Source organism: Onychomys torridus, chromosome 8 (genome assembly GCF_903995425.1).
Source record: "Onychomys torridus chromosome 8, mOncTor1.1, whole genome shotgun sequence".
NCBI classification, from domain to species: Eukaryota; Metazoa; Chordata; class Mammalia; order Rodentia; family Cricetidae; genus Onychomys; species Onychomys torridus.
The window spans coordinates 51,083,164-51,103,679 of record NC_050450.1 but is presented as its reverse complement, the minus strand read 5'-3'; the positions used below and the strand labels follow the sequence as shown (position 1 = coordinate 51,103,679).

Here is a 20,516-nt window from a genome sequence, read left to right as displayed (position 1 = left end):
TCCTTTGGGGGCCATTTTCTGTCAAACCACCACAATGATCTAATGAGGCAAGCGTAACACGTAGTCACAAGTTCAACAATAGCCTACCCAGACTTGAATCCCAACTCTGCCCCTCATTTACTGAGTGACCAGACCAACCGTGAACAAGTTAGCTAGCCGCCCTGACACCGTCTCTTAATGTGTAACATAAAGACAACATAAATGTTTACCCCGTGAAGATGACATGAATTAACACAGAAAAAACACTCCAGACACGGTCAAGTACATAAGAAATGCACAGAGATGTGTTTGTGATTTATTCAGACCCTATGCAGTCTTGTTATGCTCAGAAGAGCCCTAGTCATAAATTCTGAGCGAAGGGTGGTAATCACCCGAGCAGACCCCGTCACTAGAAGGCTTGGGGAGAGGCTTTGGTGCCTTAGAGTGTCTGCTTTCACTCAAGAACTGCAATGAGAAGCAGGCAGGAAAGTTCACTCAGGACCCACACAGTTTCCAGAGCCAACTAGCACCAGCAGATATTTCTCTCTACCTTAAAATACCAGCTGCTGCCCAGTCGTCACAGTTAGCAAAGTCTGGGAGGCAGATCCTAGAGTCTAAGGAGCAGTCTCCACTGAGGACGGAGCAGGCTTCTCGGGCTCCTCTCCCAGATCCACAATGCGGATGGTGTTCTCTTTCTTAGACAGCCAGAAGGCGGCATAGACTGGCTCTGAGAACTTGCAGTTGAACTTCTGAATCAGAGTCATGGTATCATACTCTATGCCGTAGAAAGAAAGGGTTCCTCCTGGGAAGTTGACATAGATCCCGAGCCTCCGGAAAGGGCTAGCCTTGAGAGGGGTCTCTGTGTCACTGTGCCAGGCTGTGAACTCCTTTCCATTCCAATGAATGCTCCAGGAGAAGTTGTTTCCGGAAATGCAGCCATTTCGTTCCTCCCCTTTCCGGTCAATGCCTTTGCAGGTCAAGCCAACATAGGTGCCGCCTCCAGTGATCTCCACTTCAAAATAATACCTGTGCAGGTACAGACTCTGTTGGGACAGCACCTGCCGCCAGTGCAAAAACCTGCTGGGGAGGTCCGGGTAGGGATGCTCCCAGGGTGTGGTGTTGGTGACCTTGCGGTTGTCCTCCTGCAGACGAAGGTACCTATGTGCTGTGTCTGGGTCAAATGTGATGTCACATGCATCTGAGGAAACATAGAAGACAACTTTAAACCTAGCTGACCCCCAAGGCATTCATGAGAGTACACCATCTTTTGGTTCTGTCTGCCCAGCCAGTGCTTCCCTAGGATAAGTGAAAACCAGTGGAGAGAACACACCCCTTTCTGAAGCTCGAGTTGATTGCACTTGCTGTAATATCTGAACTCAATAGAGCAATTAACTTGTCCATTCATTCATAGACTGTATACAGGAAGTCAGGCACTATTCTACAGGTCTGGGGTGAGTTCAGAAATTCAGATCCTTGTATACCTACATTGGATCCACTCATTCATTTGCTAAGTATTTGACCAGCATTTAACATGGTACACCTTAGACACACTGTCAAGTGTGTTTTCTTCCTAACCACAAAGACTAACAACAGCACCTCCAATGCACATCTACTCAAGTCAAACATAAAATTGTTTCCCATATTTCTTTTGCCCTCATCCTTCCTACAATACAGTCACCACTCTTCCAAGCCTCCCGTACCCCAGCCACTCCTTCCAAGCCTCTTGCTTCACCCCCATCTCAGCCATATGTTAATCTCGCCTGGCATAGTATAATAAGCTGTTTAATTATTTTCCCCAGTAAGAATAGTATTTCAAAACGATATGTTGTATTATTACCTAAAATAATATTCAAGAAAGTTTAACACATGTAAAACCACTTGTAAAGAAAGACAAATTATACTGGGGTATGCTTAACTTTCATTTTAAGACCAAATGGCATTTAGCATATGGTTTTACGTTTGTCTCTAAAATGTGCTTCTGACAGGAGACAGGAGGGAACAAAGCAGGTGGAGGCCAAGACCTTCAGAGTTGCGACAAGAGCAAGACATAGTTGTGGGTTTCTGGGGCCCACATAATAACCAGAGGAAAAGATGGGGCAACCACACAGGAGCACACCTCAGTTGCATGTTCCAGAAGGATGCCGTACAAATGAGCTGTGACTACAGTGAAGTTTCTCCAGCTGGGAGGTGAAACCTGATGAATTCTTGACTACCATGGAGCACTTTCTCACTTTAAGTTCTGAATTTGACAAATAAAAATTGTTTGTGTTTATGATACACAACATGATATTTGAAATATATACACTATGGAGTGGCTGAATCAGGCTGGCTAATGTATGACTTCCCATATATTGCACACATTGCTTTTGTAGATGGGTGGTGGGATACTTCCTTGTTTGTTTGTTTGTTTGTTTGTTTGTTTTTTCTGTTTTTTTTTTCGAGACAGGGTTTCTCTGTGTAGCTTTGTGCCTTTCCTGGGACTCACTTTGGAGACCAGGCTGGCCTCCAACTCACAAAGATCCGCCTGCCTCTGCCTCCCAAGTGCTGGGATTAAAGGCATGCGCCGCCACCACCCGGCTCCTAAGTCACTTTTGTTCGGAGCGTTTTCTCACAGCAACAGAACACACATCTGTGTCTCTGAGTTCAACTTTGGGCAGTGCAGTGGTTTGAATGGGAATGGCCTCCACAGGCTCACATATTTGACTACTTGGTCCCCAGTTAGCAGAACTGTTTGGGAAGCATTCGGAGGTGTGAGCTTGATGCAGGGGATGTGTCACTGGGGCTGGGCTTTGGGGTTTCAGAAGCCCATGTTATTCCTAGTGTCTCTTTCTCTCTGCCTCTAGGTTGCCTCTCAATATGCAAGCTCTCGGCTCCTGCTCCAGGACCATGCCTGCCTGCTGCCGTGCTTCCCGCCATGACGGTCATGGACTCTGACCCTCTGAAACTGTGAGCTCCCAACAAACACTTTGTTTTTTATTTTATGAATACCTTGGTTGTGGCGTTTTATCATAGTAATAGAAAAGGAAGGAAGACAGCTGGGGTAAAAAACTGCAACGTTGTTAATAATATAGGAGCAATGCTACTTTCTTGCATGATGTATTATAGTTATGTATGATGTCAGCATTTTGGAGAAACTGAGTGTTAGGTAGGTATATAGGAATTTTTGCATTTTTCAATTTATTTCAGGAAGAAATGTTTTCAATTAAAAACTTTAAAGTCTATCATTGAGGAATAGATGAGAGGTTACAAGAACCTAAATCCTCTACCAGATATGGTATTCTTGCTTTGGCAAAGCATCCCACTGCCACCAGTGTGTTGGAAGGGGCTGCCTTTCACAACTTACATTGGAGAAACTCATCCCGGGTTCTGGGCTCAGGTTTTGAGGTCCTATACTTGCGCTGGACAACGGCAGACACTTGAGTTCTGATGTCATATTCCTCTAGAAAATCAGAGAGTTGTGAATAGCACCTGTCCAGTTGACTGGGAGTACCCAAGAAACAGGCTGCCCTTCCAGGGGCTTCTGGAGGGTTTGGTGCCTGGGAACCTGGGCACACACCATGTACCAGACAAACCTTGATGGAGAAGAGCCCAGGCTGACACAGAATCCACTTAAAACCCAAATGTCTGCAGCCTGAGAAGTTAGTCACAGAAATGCTGATGCAATATGGCCGATTTACCTCCTTCAGGTTACAATTATAAAATAAAGTCGAGATAAGAATCATTAGCCAAAGAATGGCTTTGAAATGGGTCCTTTTCCCTTCCTTCCCAGGTTTCCTCTTTCCTCATCACCATTCTAGAAAGTTCCTCACCTTCCCTGGAAAACTCCTGGAGCTTTTCTTTATAGCTCTCTAGCAACTGGATTAAGTGCAGAGTTGAGTCTGTGATGACCTTGCGGATGCCTGAGAGTTTATCCTTCAGCCCTATGTAAATGCTGGGGAAGACAGTCTCTTCTGTCTTCTTAATCTTGCAATACTCCTGCAGAGAGGGAAACAGAATCAGGCAGCTCTTCTCAGCATGTCTCTTTCTCCATCTTTGAAATGGGCTGACGGCAATGCATGCTTCACAGAGGAAGTGCATATAAAGTGTTTTTTTCTATGCTTCTAGACCCTACAAAGGAAGTGAGCCTTCTTAAAATCAAGTAGGAAAGGGGGTTTCTTAATGTCAAAAGATGTATGACTGCAGACAGCTCCCATATACAACTCAGATTGGGGACCAGGGAGTAAGAACAGTCTTAGGTCGGTCCTTCCCTAAATCCTTTCTCTTTCCGTAGCTTAAGTGTGAGTTGTGGTGAGAATGGAAGAACTGGCTGCTGGTGCTGCTGCTGTGGTCTGAAGAGTCCCAAGCCAACCCTCAGTCCTGTCAACCCAATGAATGCATTTGCTATTCTTGCACTTTGTTTTAGAATTTGAAAGTTATGCATACATCAGTAAATCACATTAAGCTACTTAAGTTCCAAACCCAATGTAGGGTCAGGGAAGATTGTTTTTATGTGCAATGAATGCATCATCACTACTCAGGTGCAGATGAAGCTTCAGATAGCAGACAGGATAGAGCAGTAACGAAACTGGTCATACCCAGGCAGACCTATAGAAGAGGGGTCCAAACCAGAGCTCTGTAGACGAACATTTTCATATTGTATATTGGTTTGGTGCAGTGCAAGATAAAAGTAATTCAAATAGGTGAAGCAAAACATGGGTACTGTTGGTATAAATTACAGTCCATGCCAGTAATCCCAGCATTCAGTAGGCTGAGGCAGGAGGAGCCCAAGTTTAAGGCCAGCCTGGGCTACATAGGAAGACCCTATCTAAATAAATAAAGAAATGCTTTCACTTTGAATTATTTGTGGAAACAGTAACCCATCTTTCACTAAATTTTACAACTGAATTACATTATGCTAAAATATATTTTATGATTATTCAAGTTTTTTAATCTCAAAAATAAAAGTTACCGGGCCTAGAGATGTAGTTCAGTCGGTAAGAGTGTTTGCCTAACATGCATGAAAACCTGCATTTGACCCCCAGTATGGCATAAAGTGGGCATGGTGGCTGCTGCTATAACTTCAGCATTTGGGAGGAAGAAAGAGGAAGGTCAGAAGTTCAAGGTCATCCTCAGTACATAGTGAGTTAGAGGCCAACCTGGGCTACATGGGACCTTGTCTAATAATAATAATAAAGTTACAAAAGAAGAAGAAAGGGAAATTACTTTCACTTTTTAAAAGAGATCCTGGTAGAGTCTCATGGACTGAGGACTCAAATGTTCACATTTTCTTTGTGTTTTGGAACTGCAAAGCAAAACAATGGAGAGAAAGAGCGATTGTCCACTTTTCATGGCCTTTTTTAGTATTTTCACTGGCTGAGTTTGGTTACTAAGGTTACAAGCATTTTTGTTTGTTTTTCTTTCACATATTTCTGGTTTTCATCATAAGTATTTGGTTTTCTGTAAGTAGAAGGGAATTGTTTAAAAAGACAAAAGCAAGGAATTGTTTGTATTTGAATAGTAAAACTGAAAGAAAAGTTGCAGATTATTGACTCCGACCTGTCAGTTTGGTGAGTGAGGAATTTGATACCCTCGAGAGTTTGGGTGAGTTTTTTCAACACTACACAGTGATATCTAGTGATGGGTAGTGTTATCCTGCAAGAGGGCATGTTCTGCAGACCTAGGGCTAACTGGTTTACGCCTCCCATGCACATGATACATTGTGAGATGGAAGGTTCCATCCCCTTTGCTCAGCCCTCCTCGGTTACCCCAGTGGACAAAGCCCAATCTGAAAACTAGCCGGTCTCACACTGTCATGCACACCTGCCAGAGTGTTTCATGAAACATATCTCTGTGCCCTTCGCATCACCACCTAAAGTCCCTCACGGTTGCATGCTGGTCTGGCCCTGCCGGGCTTGTCTTCCGCCACTGTAGACCCCACACCCACTCCTTGTCAAAGCACCTTGACTCCTTGTGCCAGCCCTGGTCTCTTCTAGTCCTGTCTGCACATGGTGGTCTCTTTCTGGCACACGCAGAGCTCAGAACTTGAGCCACCTTCCAGGACCTTCTCCATCTAATCAGTCCTCTCGGCCCCTCCTGTATTACTGTTTCCTGATGAATCAAGACCTGACTCCCCTGCTTTTACAGTTCTCTGTATGAAAAGACAGTCCCTTGCACGGGTGTGTCTCAGGCCAGATGCATCGAGAGTCCCCTGCTCCCAATCCACCCGCAGCCTCTGTACCTCCAGGAAGAGTGCAGTGTTGCTGATGGTGGCCAACTTCTCCAGCTCCTGCTTGCTTTTCTCCATCTCGATGCTCCTGTACTCCAGGTGGGTCTTGATGCCATTGACCTGATTCAATGCAGCCTGTTCTTTCTCCTCTAAGAAAAGCATGACGTCAGCCTGGGCCTTCCTCACAGCTGCAAGGAGTTCCCCAAACTTCTCTTCAGCCACCACCTTCACCTCTGACACGGACACCTGGTGGGGATGGAGTGGGAAGCAGGCAAGACTCCATTACAGACTTCCAACATGGTCAAAGCTCAGCATACATGACCAGGAAGAGGAGAAGCCCAAAGATTAAAGAACACCAGACTGTAAAAGGCAGATTCGTTCTTGTAGGAATTCTGGGTGCCTGAGAAAATAGATGTACTCTTCTGGGTATATACTGATTTAATGGTTGTCAACCTTCCTAATGCTGCGACCCTTTAATACAGCTCCTCGTGTTGTGGTGACCCCCAACCATAAAATTATTTTTGTTGCTACTTCATAGCTGTAATTTTGCCACTGTTATGAATCATAATGTAGGTATCTATGTTTTTCTGATGGTCTTAGGCAACCTCTGTGAAAGGGTAGCTTGGTTCCTCCCCGCAAAGGGGTCATGACCCACAAGGTATGAGAACCACTGTACTGATTGTCATAGGGCAGTACCGGTATTCAGTGTATTTGATAAATATATTTCAAGAGATAGGGAAATGATTGTGCTGTTTTGTGTAAGTATCTGGTTACTTGTACAATGACAGGAAATTATAAGCACAGCAACCATGTTATTCTGTTGCCGGCACTGGGGCAAACATCCCATCTCTTCTCATCCGCTCTAACAAGAAGGCACCATGATGCTCCCTATCACTGAGATGAAGAAATTGAGACACCAGCAAATTCAATGATTTGCCAAACTCACAGGGCTATGATCAGCACCCATGTGTTGGATCATGGCTGTGGTTCTGATGGAGTTTGTCCGTGTCCTGGATCACTTAGTTCACAGCACGTCGGACATTGCAGTAGAAGGATATGGAAGAGTCATAGAGGGCTCTGCCCATACCCTCAGAAGGAACTGAAGTAGTTTTCCTGGGCCCCAACCCTCACTAGCTCCCGTGGGAGGGTTGTTATAAAAGAGTGAGCCTTGCTCTCCTGGTCTCTCTTTGTCTCCCTCCTGCACACATTCTTGCCACAGTGGTGCTAGCCGCCATGAGGCCCTCAACAGAACCCAGCTTGTACACATCTGACCATGAACCTCTGAAACTGTGAGCCAAACAAACTTAACTTCATTGACAAAGAACTCAGCTCAAGCACTTGGTTATAGCAATGGAACAGGGACTCATCACTGCATACTGTCTCAGCATCTGGCAGGATTTTGACCTCAATGTTAAATTATATTTTAATACTGAAAATAGAAGACAGGTCAGTGTTGCTTATAGCCTTTGCTCTGAGGGGTGGAGATTGGGGGTTGTAGAGCTGTTGGTGTTTCATTCAGGCTCCACATTAACTAACTCATTCCAGCTCTGGGGCTCACTCATCCTTCCCACCCATCAAGCAGTAGGTATACATGTTTCATGAGTCATAGAAGCAAGTAGGGACTCCCTACCCTGCTCACTCCCTATCCAGACTCACTTTAAACTCTGGGCAATCCCCCTGTCTTAGCCTACCAAGTGCTGAGGACACAGGTGTGGGTGGGTCTATAACAAACTTGCATGTGCTTTCTGAACCAGGGTGTGTTTGCCTGGTCGAGTGTGTGGAGCTTTTCACTCAGAGCTCCAGGAATTAATTATACATGCCCTGGCTTCTTCTATCATGGAGGAGGATGGTCTGTCTGAGCAGATCACTGTCTTAACGTACTGGAGGCTGGAGAAAAGAGTCAAGAACTCCTAGACTAGTAAGTGGTGTTGATAAGACCAGCACAGTGCCACACTGCTTGGCTTTGGCTTCTCTGGCTTATGGCCACTTTTTAAATAGACTCTAAAATCCAGGAACAGAAAAAGACATAGAAATCAATATGAAGGTGTCATGGGAAAAGAACATAGTCCATTTAACCTCCATAATTACGTTATGTAGGTTCCTCATAAAAGAACAATTATGTGAGGCTAAATGGGCTAAATGGCATTAGCCTGAAGACAAAATTCAAGGTCATGTCCCTCTCCATCCCATCAGAGATCATCCTGATGAAGGCTAGCCTAAAGGAGGCATCTGCTGATGGATGATGTTGGTGGATGAGACTCCTGCTGGGCATCTTCTTCCTAAACCTTCCATTGAGAAATGTTGATTGTCGTATGAATGGAATATGTCAAGGATGTTAATTACTTCCCAAACCATGACAAGTAAGCCATGCAAAGAGAGAGCCAAGAACAAATCCAAGTAGTTAGTAGTTAATGGTTTAAAAATCTGAGGATGGCACACATACCCAGCAATGTACTGAATCATTCTCGAGGCAAGAAAACAACGATCCCAGATTCTCCCATCTAGTCAATATGAAGAGTCCAAGACAGCCTTAATGTCTCTCTGTGTGTCTCCACATTCCTGGTATATGAGGGCCATTGCAGTATCTCTCTGGCTACCATGTCATTATGAGAACTAAGTAGGGCTAGAGAAATGACTCAGAGGTTAAGAGTACTGGCTGTTCTTCCAGAGGTCCCAAGTTCAGTTCCCAGCAACCACATGGTGGCTCACAACCATCTGTAATGAGATCTGGTACCCTCTTCTGGCCTGCAGGGATACATACAGGCAGAACATGTATATATAATAAATAAATAAATCTTAAAAAAAAAAAAAAAGAACTAAGTAGGAATGAGATTAAAGAGCCAGAACAGTGTCCTGTGTGAGCCTCCAAATCATCCAGAACTTGCAAATCAAGTCTCTGAGACTTTACAGGAACAATTTTTTTTTCTTTCTTTAAAAAGATATTGTGCCTATAACAAAAAAAAAAAAAAAAATGAGGTCTGTACTGAGGATGTTGACATCTGACATGAGAGATTACTTAGCTTTGTTCAGAGTGAGCATCTCATGATCATCCGCAGCCATGAGGGGCCTTGAAGAGAGAGACAGGAGTCTCTAGGCATGTCAGTTCCCTTCCCATCCCTAGAACAAGGGTGGTCCCTCCATCCTATAGATTTTCATGGGGACCAGAGGTAGGTGCTACACTGTGACCTCGCCTGACTAGCCTACATGCCAAGGGGCATAAAGGAAGCACAACGTAGGGCCATAAACCTGTCCTGCAGCTGCAAGGGAGAGGCAGGGCCTGCCAACTCTGTGTCTTAAGAGGGAGAGACTTCAGGGGTGTGGCCTAACTGCTGGGAGATACAGAAAGCACCATAGTTAGAAGGCCAGTGACCTACTGGCTATGGGTAAGGAAGGTTTTTATCCTTCAGTGATTAGTTGGTTATAAACACTCAGGAGACAGAAACCAAGTTGGATACTAGATTAGAATAAATGTATGAGTGGATGGATGGATGGATGGATGGATGGATGGATGGATGGATGATGGATGAATGAATGGGTAGATGGATGGGAGAGTGGATAGATGGATGGGTGGGTGGATAAGGATAGATGGATGGATGGATAGATGGATGGATGGATGGATAGATGGGGGTAGTTGGGTGGATGAATAGATTGATGGGGTAGATGGATGGATGGGTAGGTAGATGGGATGGATGGATGAATGGATGGATGGATGATGGATGGATGGATGGATGGATGGATGGATGGATGGGGTGGTTGGATAGATGGATAGGTAGATGGAATGGATGGATGAATGGAGGTAGCTGGGTGAATGGATAGGTAGGTTGGATGGATGGATGGATGGATGGATGGATGGATGGATGGATGGATGGCATGTAGATAAGTAGATGAGTAGGTGAACAGATAGGTAAGTAGGTGGATAAAGTGTGGGTAAATGGTGGACAGTCAGATGGATAGAGTCATTCATTCTCAGCTTGCAAGATGATATTTCCAATTCACTGCCACAGGGGAGGTGTACTGTGTTCTCTTATGAGTGGTGGCTCTTGGCTTGTCACCAATGACAGGTGTTTATGGGACTTATTATTGGGAAATTAAAATCAAACCAGAAGAGACTAAAGCTAAGCTGCCTGTCATAGCATTGGCCTTACCAAATACGACTAACTAATCCAGGAGTCCTTGATTCTTTTTTCCAGGTTCCTGCAGACCACCCTCCTGGGATAGAAGAAGCCAGAGGACACACAATCCCTGGAGCTCTGACTAAAGACCTCCAATCACAGCATTAATCAAGAAAACATATATAATCTTGATGTGGTGGTGTGTGTCTGTGATCCCAGCAGCGCTTGAGAGGCTGCTGCAGGAGGATTGCTAAGAGTTTGGTGCTACCTGCTCTATATAGTGAGTTCTAGGCGAGTATGAGCTGCAAAGTGGAACTCTGTCAAAAGAAAGATAAAGAGACAATATGTGCCCCTCAGGAGGAAGGAGAGGGGGGAGAGAAGAGAGAGGAGAGAGAGGAGAGAGAGAATATACACATATAAAATTAGGAAAGCTGTTAGTCCAAGACTAACCTGGGTCTATTTCATATTATTAAGAGGTGACTCACTTAACCAGTTTTAAAACTTAAGTCGATTTTTAAAATAGCCTTATTATTATTTCATGTGTATGGGCCTTTGCCCACATTTATATTTGTGTAACACATGCCTGATGCTCATGGAGGCCAGAAGAGGTCATTAGATCCCCTGGAACTAGAGGTAAAGACAGTTGTGAGCTGCCACATGGGTGCTGGAAATTGAACTAGGGTCCTCCGAAAGAGCAGCCGGTACTCTTAACCACTGAGCCATCTCTCCAGCCTGCTTACGCCAATTTTATAAGAAATCCTGGCAAAGTGAAGGCACCTCATAACGTGGCCAACTGTGCCTACTACACTTGCTGACACCCCAGCTGGATCTTCAACCCGTATCCTACAGCCCCAAATGGGTCTCACTAACCCTGCAGTGGTGCCAGGTACACTGAAGCCAGACAGGTAACCCGACCCAGTCTTACCAAAACAGACTTATGGTTGGCTTGGAGCCTGGTAATGGCATTTTCATTCAACTTAAGCTTCTGCTCCAGGTCCAGCTGCATGCACCGAAGGTCAGCCTAAGGAGGAAGAAGGAGAGAATTACGGAGCGAAGAGTCTGGTGTATACAGATAGTCCCCAAGGACAATGGCACTTTCTGTCCTTCATATCCCTGCCTTTCTCCCCGAAAAGGAGAGCATAACCTTTAAAACTGATCTCAAAGCCAGCCTAGAGGCACAAAGGGTCAGACAGGTATCAGTGGTATCCCGGGACAGAACTCAGCATGAAGCAGCTGCCATGTCCTGAGCATGAATGTTGTGCTGGGATACAGGTCATTTATGTCCCACTCTGGCAAAGACTCTAGCTATATTCTGCCTGGGTCCGGAGAAGTTAATTCAGGGTGAATTCAAAAGTAACAGACAAATTTGTTCGGCGGAGGACATCTCAAGACAGACTAACATTCAGGCTGAGTCATGCTTAATGTTCACTGTTCTCATCCAGGTCTGCAGTGAGAGAGAGTAACAAGTGAGTAGGAAAAATAGGAAAGTTGTCAAGGAATTAGCATGAGAAATTAAAGATGCAGACAAGGGTGGATTCTAAATCATCTGTAATCAATACAGGGATTAGCCCCATTGAAGAGAAGCCTCGTGCTCTGCCTGGGACATAGGGAAAGTGCTGTGAGAGCAAGACTTCCCATCAAAAGGTCCAGTTTTTGAAGATGCAAATATATTTCAAAGGAGAGACCCTGAACTGAGACTGTCACAGAAGGGGCCCCCTGCTCAAAAACAACTGCCTGCTGATGTGTTTTAGAAGATCCAGCCAGCAATACATCCAGGGGCCGCTACAGCTGTAGTTTAAGAGGCCGAGCTACATCTTGAGCTGCCTGGAGAGCCTGGCAGTCTCACCCACATGGTCGTGGGTTTGCAAGCAGGACAGATACAAGAGTAAGAGGGTGATGCGGGCTTGCACCAGGAGTCCAGGAAGCTAGTGAGTCCAGGCGGTGTGTGGCAAGTCTGACTCTCTACACGGAGGCCCTGAGAGAGCACTGTGAGAAGGTGACGGTAAGTTGAAATCTGGGCTGTTCCAGAGCCATTGGATATTTGCTGATGAAAGCTGCAGGCATGGAGTACAGCCTGCCCAGGGAAAAGGCTATGTGTGCTGCAGTTAGCAGAATCATTTGGAAGCCAGATGATCCCATCCCAAGCCTGAGAACTGGGCATGAAGCTATAGGGTGTTTTTATTACCTTGCTTTGGCTTCACTCTTCCCTGTTATGTCCCATTCCTCCCTTTGGAGTGAGAATATTTACTGTGTGCCTTATATATCAGAACTGTGTAAAGTGTGTTTGATTGTACAGAGGCCCACAGGTAAGAGATTGCCTTTCGTCTCGGGAGCGACCTTGGACTTTTGAACAGTACTGGGACTATTGAAGACTATGGCACTGTTGAAGTTAGAACAACTGTATTTTTCATTATGATACAGACAAGTTCCTACGGGGGTCAGGGATAGGCAGAACGTTGTGGTTTGGATGTGAGAGGTCTCCCAGAATCTCATGTGTTTGAATACTTGGCATGGGTGCTGGGACTCGAACCTGGGTCCTCTGAAAGAACAGCAAGTGTTCTGAACTACTGAGTAATCATTGCTCTAGCCTTTGCTCTCTGTGACTGCAGATGCAATGTGACCAGCTGCCCAAGCCCCTGTCACCTTACCTTCCCACCGTGACAGACTGCATCCCTCCTAAACCATAAGACAAAACTCTACCTTCCTTAAGATGGTCTTTGTCAGGTATCTGGCCAGGACACCAAGAAAAGCAATTGACATCTACTATTTCACAACAGAATGTCTCTAAATGTCCATTTCTTTACCTGGGAGATGGGGATAAAAATGCCTACTTCCCAGGTTGTGAGATAATGAACTAAATGAAATTCCTAAGAACTCGATGGAGCCAGGTGAACTGTAAGTGTGCCGTGTCAGTAATTTCCCCTTACCGTTATCAGTCACCACTGTGCTTGCTACCGTGGCTGCTTTTTATTCATGCTCCATGCTTGCACCTGGAGGCACGTTCTGCCCTCCCTGCCCCACCCCTGCCCAAGCCAAAGCCAGTGCCTGCCTGAGAATCTTAGGTTTGCCTGCCTGGACTCTTCTGAGTCTCTTGGGCTCAGAAGACACCATCATCTGCTAAAAAGACAACCCATCAACATAGAGAACCTAAGCCTTTGCAAACCTCAGAGGTACCGCCACTGTCCTGTGTCCACAAGGGCATGACATGAGCATCTGGCTGTTTTCCCATGAAGCCTGGGGGAGTTTCACACCTCCCTTCACACACACACACACACACACACACACACACACACACACACACACACACTGAAGAAACAGCTGTAGGCAGAGCACCAGGACATCGCGGAGAGCCGGCTGGCAGGCCAACTTTGCTCTAGGTCACCGGAGTGAAGCTGAGGGTGCCTGGGGATCACACCCTTGAGACCTGCTGCCTGGGAGTGGGGAGTGGAGAGAAAGGAGAGGAGGGGTGCCTGGCCTATCCGAGGGCAATCTCGGAATCTTCTGCAGTGACCCAGCCCCAGGGTCAAGGAGGGAAAGGTGAATTGCTTATGCATGCCCTAGCAACCTGGTTCATCTCAGCAGCGGTTACACAGTGAGTTTTAAAGCCGTTATCCTAGCCCAGCCTTTGAGAGACGCCCACGGTGTCCAGCAAGAGGCTTCTCGCCTCTGCCCTCAGACTTCCATAAAAGGAGAAAGGGATGCCTACGCACCAAAGGAGGACCCCTCTGAGTCACCACAAGGAAAACACTCCCAATTACCACAAAAGGTGGGGCTGAGTCTTGTCTCTCTAGTTATTCCTGTTCCTAGAAAATGATGGGCTGCCTTAGACGCTGTCCTCAGAGTCCCCTAAGAGAGCAGCCCTGCACTCATCTCAGGCCCAGGCTGAGAGCAGGACGGTGCTGCCTGGGAGCGCAGACAGCCACGTCTGCTAACATAGAGCACAGAGTGGGAGAGCATTGAGAAAGGACCATCCTGGAGCATGAAGACATTGTTCCTGGCTGTAGGATCTTGTCGAGTCATTTAGTGTCTACTCTACTGTAAGACTGGCTTTGCCTTTGCTATCACAAGAGTTAGACCTGGACGCTGATTCCATTCCTCCGTGGCTGAACCAGGACCTACTGCATTCCAATAAGATCAACTAAGCCACGCACTCCTGGCTCTTGGAAAGCGTAGTGGGATAGTCTGGTGCTTGTGAGTAAACAAGTTATATAATACTGACACCAAGGCACTCACTTGGGTTTCTGTGAGAAATTATTACCCCGAGTGGCCCCATACCACGCATTGACTACCAGCAAACAGACTGGGTGATGCTCAGGGACAGCTCTCCAGACAAGCACAAATCCTTCCAGTTCTCAGATGGTTGGCACCTTCTCTTCATGGAGACTGTGTGCGATCAAGATCCATCTTGACCTTCTGGAATCAATCCTGAGCTTGAGCTAGTGGCCTGGCACTAGTGGCCTTCGAAGGCCTTAGCTCAGACCTTCCCTCCTCCAGGAGCACTGTGCTGATGTCACTTTCAGGCTGGGTCCCCATTTGGAACACACAACAGTTATGTTGCACCAACCCTTTGGCATGCCATGAAATTATAGTATGTGTCATACCTTCCTAAGTTCAAATTCCCTGAGGGTACACAGTACAGCCAGCATCCCTCTTAACCCATCAAGTGGACTCTGAAGAACAGGAGGGAACCACACACACTTACGGGGAAAATAACAAAAGCAGTCCCAGGAACCCAGATTTCACACACACACACACACACACACACACACACACACACACACACGGGTAGAGGGGGAGGACAGGGAAGATGGAGATCTCATTTCCACTGGCAGGCCTGAGATTTTGACAAGGTAATAGGAGCCTCAGGACACTGAGCTAGAGCTGAGGGGAGCACTGAGGTCTCTGTTAGGAGCAGCTGAGCTCTGGAAGTTCGTCAGGATGGAACCAGTGGTCAGGTGCATCCAGGTCTCGACGCCTAGTTTTCATCCATCACTCTAACTGGCGGTGACCATGGGCACTTCAGAAAGGACTCACGTAGCTTACAGAAATATCACTCTGTGCCCTCCCAGCTGACCTGACTTTGCCATTTCCTGTACACAACATGCCTGCATGAGTTATGAGCCCTTGGCTGGCTCCAGAGTGACCTTCAGAAAGCAAGTTTACTTGCAGGAGGTGTGGGCTAGCTGAAAAGAACACTGGCCCTCTGGAACCTTCTATATGTCTAATAAGTCTTTCAAAACAATCCTAATGGTGCTTGTCTCTTCAAGAAACTGTCTCCTGAGCTGGGCTCTTGGGCTCCTTGGAATAAATCTTTTGGCTGCTAAGACTTGGTGGAACCACTTAGAGTGTGGCCATGGCTACAGAGTACGCTTGCTTTCTGGGCCGACAACGAGGATGTAGGATGGAAAGGGCACAGCTCTCTCTCTAAAGCAAACTAGAAAGAGGGGTCCATGACAGGTCTGTAGCTCTGGACCCCTGCCCCCAGCCTCTCAGCCAGCGTTTTGTGTTGCACAGCTGTCTGCATCCGGGGCTCCATATATGCTCCACACTGCTCCTCCTGCCCAAAGTGCTCACCCAGAACTTTGTACAGGAGTGGTACAGGGTGGTTAGCCTTCAGTTTGTATTGCATCTGGGTTGGTACAGGCTCAGGGCATTTCTGAGGGAACGAAACATAGGTGTTCTGAGCACAGGATGTGGGATCTGGAATTGGTGTGGAGAACTTCCTCTGTACTCAAATCTGCTGCACTGTTTGGTAGAGGTTGTTGTTGTTTGTTTTTTGGGTTTTTTTTTTTTTTTTTTTTAGCTGAGGATCAGAACCCAGGGCCTTGAGCTTGCTAGGTAAGCGCTCTACCACTGAGCTAAATCCCCAACCCCGAGATTGTTTTTTAACATCCTCGTGCATAGGTTTTCCAGTTAAAAATTCGTAAAGTTCAGACACTGTACCCAAAGAGAATAGCAACACGCTGTGCCCAAATGTCTCTACTGTATGTAGTGGTTAGTTTTTTGTTTGTTTGTTTGTTCGTTTGTTTTCATGGTTGTTTAGTTATTCTTTTTAAGTAAGGTTAGGTCCAGGGAGACAGCTCAGACAGTAACATGCTTGCTGTGCAAGCATGGGGACCTAAATTTAATACCTAGAACTTACATTTTTAAAAAGCTGGGGGTGCTGAAGAGATAGCTCAGCCATTAAGAGCTCTGGCTACACTCCAGAGAATCTGGGTTCAATTCCCAGCACCCACAGGGTGGCTCAGAGCTGTCTGTACTTCTGGTACCTGGCATGTAAGTGGTGCATAATCATGCATGCAGACACAACATCCATATACATCAAATAACAATAAACAAGTATCTTTAAAGCTGGGGCTGGAGAGATGGCTCAGTGGTTAAGAGCTCTTGATGCTCTTGCAGAGGACCTGAATTTGCTTCCCAGTACCCACATGGCAGCTCACAACTGCTTATAACTTCAGTTCCAGGGGCACTGACACCCTCTTCTGACCTCTACAAGTACTAGGCACACAGGTGGTGCCCATACATACATGCAGGTAAAATACACACATAAAAGAAACCTAAAAAATTTTCAGATTAAATCACTTTAGGCATAGTGTTATGTGCTTATCACCCAGTGCTGTGGAGGCAGAGACAGGTGGATGCCTGGGTCTTGCTGGCCAGCCAGCCTAGACTGTTTGGTTAACTTAAGTCCAAATGAGAAAAGGCCCTGTCTCAAAACACAAGGAGCCACTGGCAGTTGACACTTGCTGGGGGAGAGAGAATCACTCTTTTATGAGGATGTGGCTTAGTAGGGTTCCCACGCTCCCATGGATGGCCCCACACCTATGCTCAAGAGGCAGTACTAACTGGACTAGTGGGTTATTAAAAAAAAAAAAAAAAAAAAAAGATGCTAAGTTGGGAGCGGACATATTGGGTAGATATCACACCTACAGGACAATACCTGAGGTTAGCCTCTGCCGCCACATGCATACACACCAACATACACACACATGCACACACACCCACATATAAAACAAACACCTATTAAGATTACAGTGCTGTGATCTGAAGCTTCCATGCCTCACTCATCAGCACTTGAACAAATACTAGAGGTAATCAGAGCCCTCATAATAATTACTGACATTTCAGATGGGAAGATCCACAAACAGTATTTTGAAGTGGCAATACCCAGCAAGGGCTGTTTCCCTCAGTTGGGTGGGGCCCTTTCTTTTTATGTATTTGTTGATTTCTGTACTTTCCTTACAGGACATCCCTTGATAATGCAAACACTGGAAACAGTTGGCCAGTAGCTTCCCAGGCCGGAAATGGTGACTCATTAGTAACTGGAGTGCAGAACTGTCCAGAAAAACACCCAGTAGGACAAGAGAGAATCCACCTCTGGTACAGGCACAGAGGAATACCCTGGTGAGGAATGTCCTCTACCCAGACCCCTCTTTCCTTTACTGCCCAGGAACTCATGCCGCAAAACTGTGGCCCTGTCACCTGTGGGCGGTGCAAAGAGGTGAGTGCCTTGAGGGTGAACCTGGCCTGTAGGACAAGAGTCAACCTCACTTCCTATGGGAAATCTCAAAGCGGGAGAAAATCTCAAGCCTGTGAGTCCATCCCCAAGGTCTCATCTGGCTTTTTGGCTTTAGGACAAAGGTAAGCAGTGTTCCAGAAATGGTGTTTTTATCTGATGGAAGTAAAATTTCAGACTTTGAGCATGGTAGTTCGCAGCCACTCCTGATAGCCCTATCTGGTAAGGAGTTTTTATTTTCCAGTGAGTTAAGTCATCCTTGGCATTAATCTCAGTGTGTGTTTCAAATTCTGTTATCTTGGCTTTTTTTTTTTTTTAACTCTAATGCTGCCTGCTATGTTGGCTTCTTTTTCGGTAAAAGGAAAAAGAGAAATGAAGTTTCAGGTTTATTCTTTTTGGACTTCCGCCAAGGTTTGTGTTTCGTGGGTTGACAGTGAATCTGCCTCACAGATCCTGCCAGAGGGGAATACCGTCTTCCTGAGGCGAAACTTCTACAGCCCACACCCAAACACACCTTACCAAACACGAACAAGAAACAGGAAGAAATTCCCACGCAGGGACCGAGACAATAGAGCCCGCACAGTAACAGGGACACAGGGATGGGGACAGTGACCCACTTTGGTTTCCAAAGCCAAAGGCTATAGATATTTACTTACACTATAGATATTTACTTACACAGGACCAACACCCAGGCACTACGGCTAAAGTCCTAAACTCAGAACACCAAAGGGGCATCCACAGAGCCAGGAGTGGCAGCATGTCTGACCTCTCCCTGGGGACCCCATCTCCCACTGCCCCGTCCCATGTGGACAGACCCCATCACTCACCTCTTTGTTCCTGCGAGCTGCATCCAGGGAGACAGTGCTGTGGCCCCTGTGCTCACCCTCGCCACATTGCTGGCAGATGCACTGCTGGTGTGTGTAGCAGAAGGCAACCAGAGGGCTGTGGTGGGCAGGGCAGGTACGCAGATCCCGGTCCTTGGCGGGTTCCGTCAGCTGGTGGCTGTGCAGTTTGCTGTTCTCTTGGTGTGGCCGCAGGTGCTCCTCACAGTAATTCACCATGCAGGTCAGACAAGACTTCACTGCCCTTACTCTGCTGGCCCCAAGGCAGAAGTCACACAGGATCTCCTCCTCCCCCTCATCACCAGGAGCCCCGACCTTTGCGGGATAGCAGCCCTGCCCCTGGGTTTCCTCTCCTGGCTTCCCCAGAGAGTCCACATCCTCTTCTTCTACTGGGATAGCTGACCGAGGGTCTGGGACCAGAGGGGCCAATGGGTGAACGCTGACCCCGGTCAGTGGCCCTGGGGCAATCAAATCCAATTCAGCCATCTGGAGGCTCTGCGGGACTAAGACGTCCTTCCTCTGCCCCTTGCCTCCGGATCTGTGTAGCCCAAGTCAGACCCGAGAGCCACGCCTAGCTGATTGCAGCTGCCTGAGACATTAACTGTTTCCTCCCTCCGAGGAAGCTCAGCTACTCAGACAGGACTGAGCTCCTCCGGATTGGCTAGTAGCCAGCCGCAGTGACAAGGCGACTCGATCCTCAGGCTCAGGACTGCCCTTTGGCTCTGCAGTCTTCACTGGCTCAGACTTCTCCTTCCTATTTCTAGTCCAGCCCAGAAACTTCTATTCTTATGGAACTGTCTCCCATAGGCTCTGCGGGCGACCACGTGTGCCTGTGGCTCTGGAAGACAGCAAGAGATTCCTGAGTTCTATTGTAAGCCCGTGTGGCTTTGAATGTTCCCACAAGCCATATTTAGCGTCGTCTGTTTTAAAGGGTCCAAAATGCAAGGACTTTGACATTAGAGCAGCCTCTTACCCTACATGAGCCACCAGCTTGTCCCCCCACCACCGCCACCACCACTAAAACTATGATCTAAGTAAATAAATAATATCATCTAGCTTCACTTTTAGTAACTTGCTTTTAGCTGACTAGCTGACTTCTATTTTGTTTGTGGGGGGGGGGTCGTGTGTGTGGGTTCGTGTGTGTGTGTGTGTGTGTGTGTGTGTGTGTGTGTGTGTGTGAGAGAGAGAGAGAGAGAGAGAGAGAGAGACAGACAGACAGACAGACAGACAGAGACAGACAGACAGAGACAGAACTCAAAGTCTGGTGTCTTCCTCAATTGTACTCCACCTCACTTTTTGAGATAGGCTCTCTCAATGAACCTGGAACTTGCTAGGTCATCTAGAGCAGCTGGCCAGACAGTCCCAGGGATGTTCTTGTCTCTGCTGCCCAAGTGCTGGGGTTACAGATGAGCACCATTGCATGGAGCACCATTGCATGGGTCCCAGTGATCAAACTCAGGTCCTCATGCACTCCTAGCAAGCGCTTTACCCACTGGACCACCTTCCTAACCCCAATTCTAGTTAACTTTAAAAAAAAAAAAAATCTCTTATTTGAGAGTCCACACAGCTGGGCAGGTTCCCTGCCATGAACACCACTAACATGTGGGTTCTGATGATAATGGTTGCCTGGGTCACTTCTCTGAAACTTGAAGGCCTTTTTGTTGAAACTGACTCATCTGGGTCTGAGCAGGTGACCAGTGGGTGACCTTTTGGCATCAGAGGGTCAAAATTTCTACCTTCAGAACATTCTAACACTGATATGATCTGAACATGCATCCCATGAAGAGCCATGAAGACCAATTGCCTCACCTCAACCACCCTTCCCCCACCCTGCTTCTTCATCCCATACATGTACCCCA

General features: G+C 46.8%; 1 protein-coding gene across 2 annotated transcripts; it reads right to left on the bottom strand.

The window, feature by feature from the left end:
• On the bottom strand, positions 1–19,396 carry Trim16 (tripartite motif containing 16). Of its 2 annotated transcripts, XM_036196458.1 has the most exons (6): positions 18,643–19,396; positions 11,222–11,317; positions 6,197–6,430; positions 3,789–3,954; positions 3,323–3,418; positions 1–1,177 (listed from the first exon to the last, which is right to left on the bottom strand). In XM_036196458.1, the coding sequence occupies exons 1-6, from the start codon at positions 19,141–19,143 to the stop codon at positions 594–596; spliced, it is 1,677 nt and encodes a 558-aa protein (XP_036052351.1). In that variant the 5' UTR covers positions 19,144–19,396; the 3' UTR covers positions 1–593. The 2 variants fall into 2 exon arrangements, with proteins under 2 accessions (XP_036052351.1, XP_036052352.1); XM_036196459.1 differs by lacking the exon at positions 3,789–3,954 and having other exon boundaries at positions 892–1,177.
• Between the last annotated feature and the right edge of the window lie 1,120 nt (positions 19,397–20,516).

Excerpts from the sequence above, each read along its gene's own strand:
- Trim16 (XM_036196458.1), bottom strand. The coding sequence starts at position 19,143 with ATGGCTGAATTGGATTTGATTGCCCCAGGGCCACTGACCGGGGTCAGC. Across the intron at positions 11,318-18,642 it reads CAGCTCGCAGGAACAAAGAG|GCTGACCTTCGGTGCATGCA; the intron begins GTGAGTGATGGG and ends CTTCCTCCTTAG. Across the intron at positions 3,419-3,788 it reads CCAGGAGTTTTCCAGGGAAG|AGGAATATGACATCAGAACT; the intron begins GTGAGGAACTTT and ends CTGATTTTCTAG.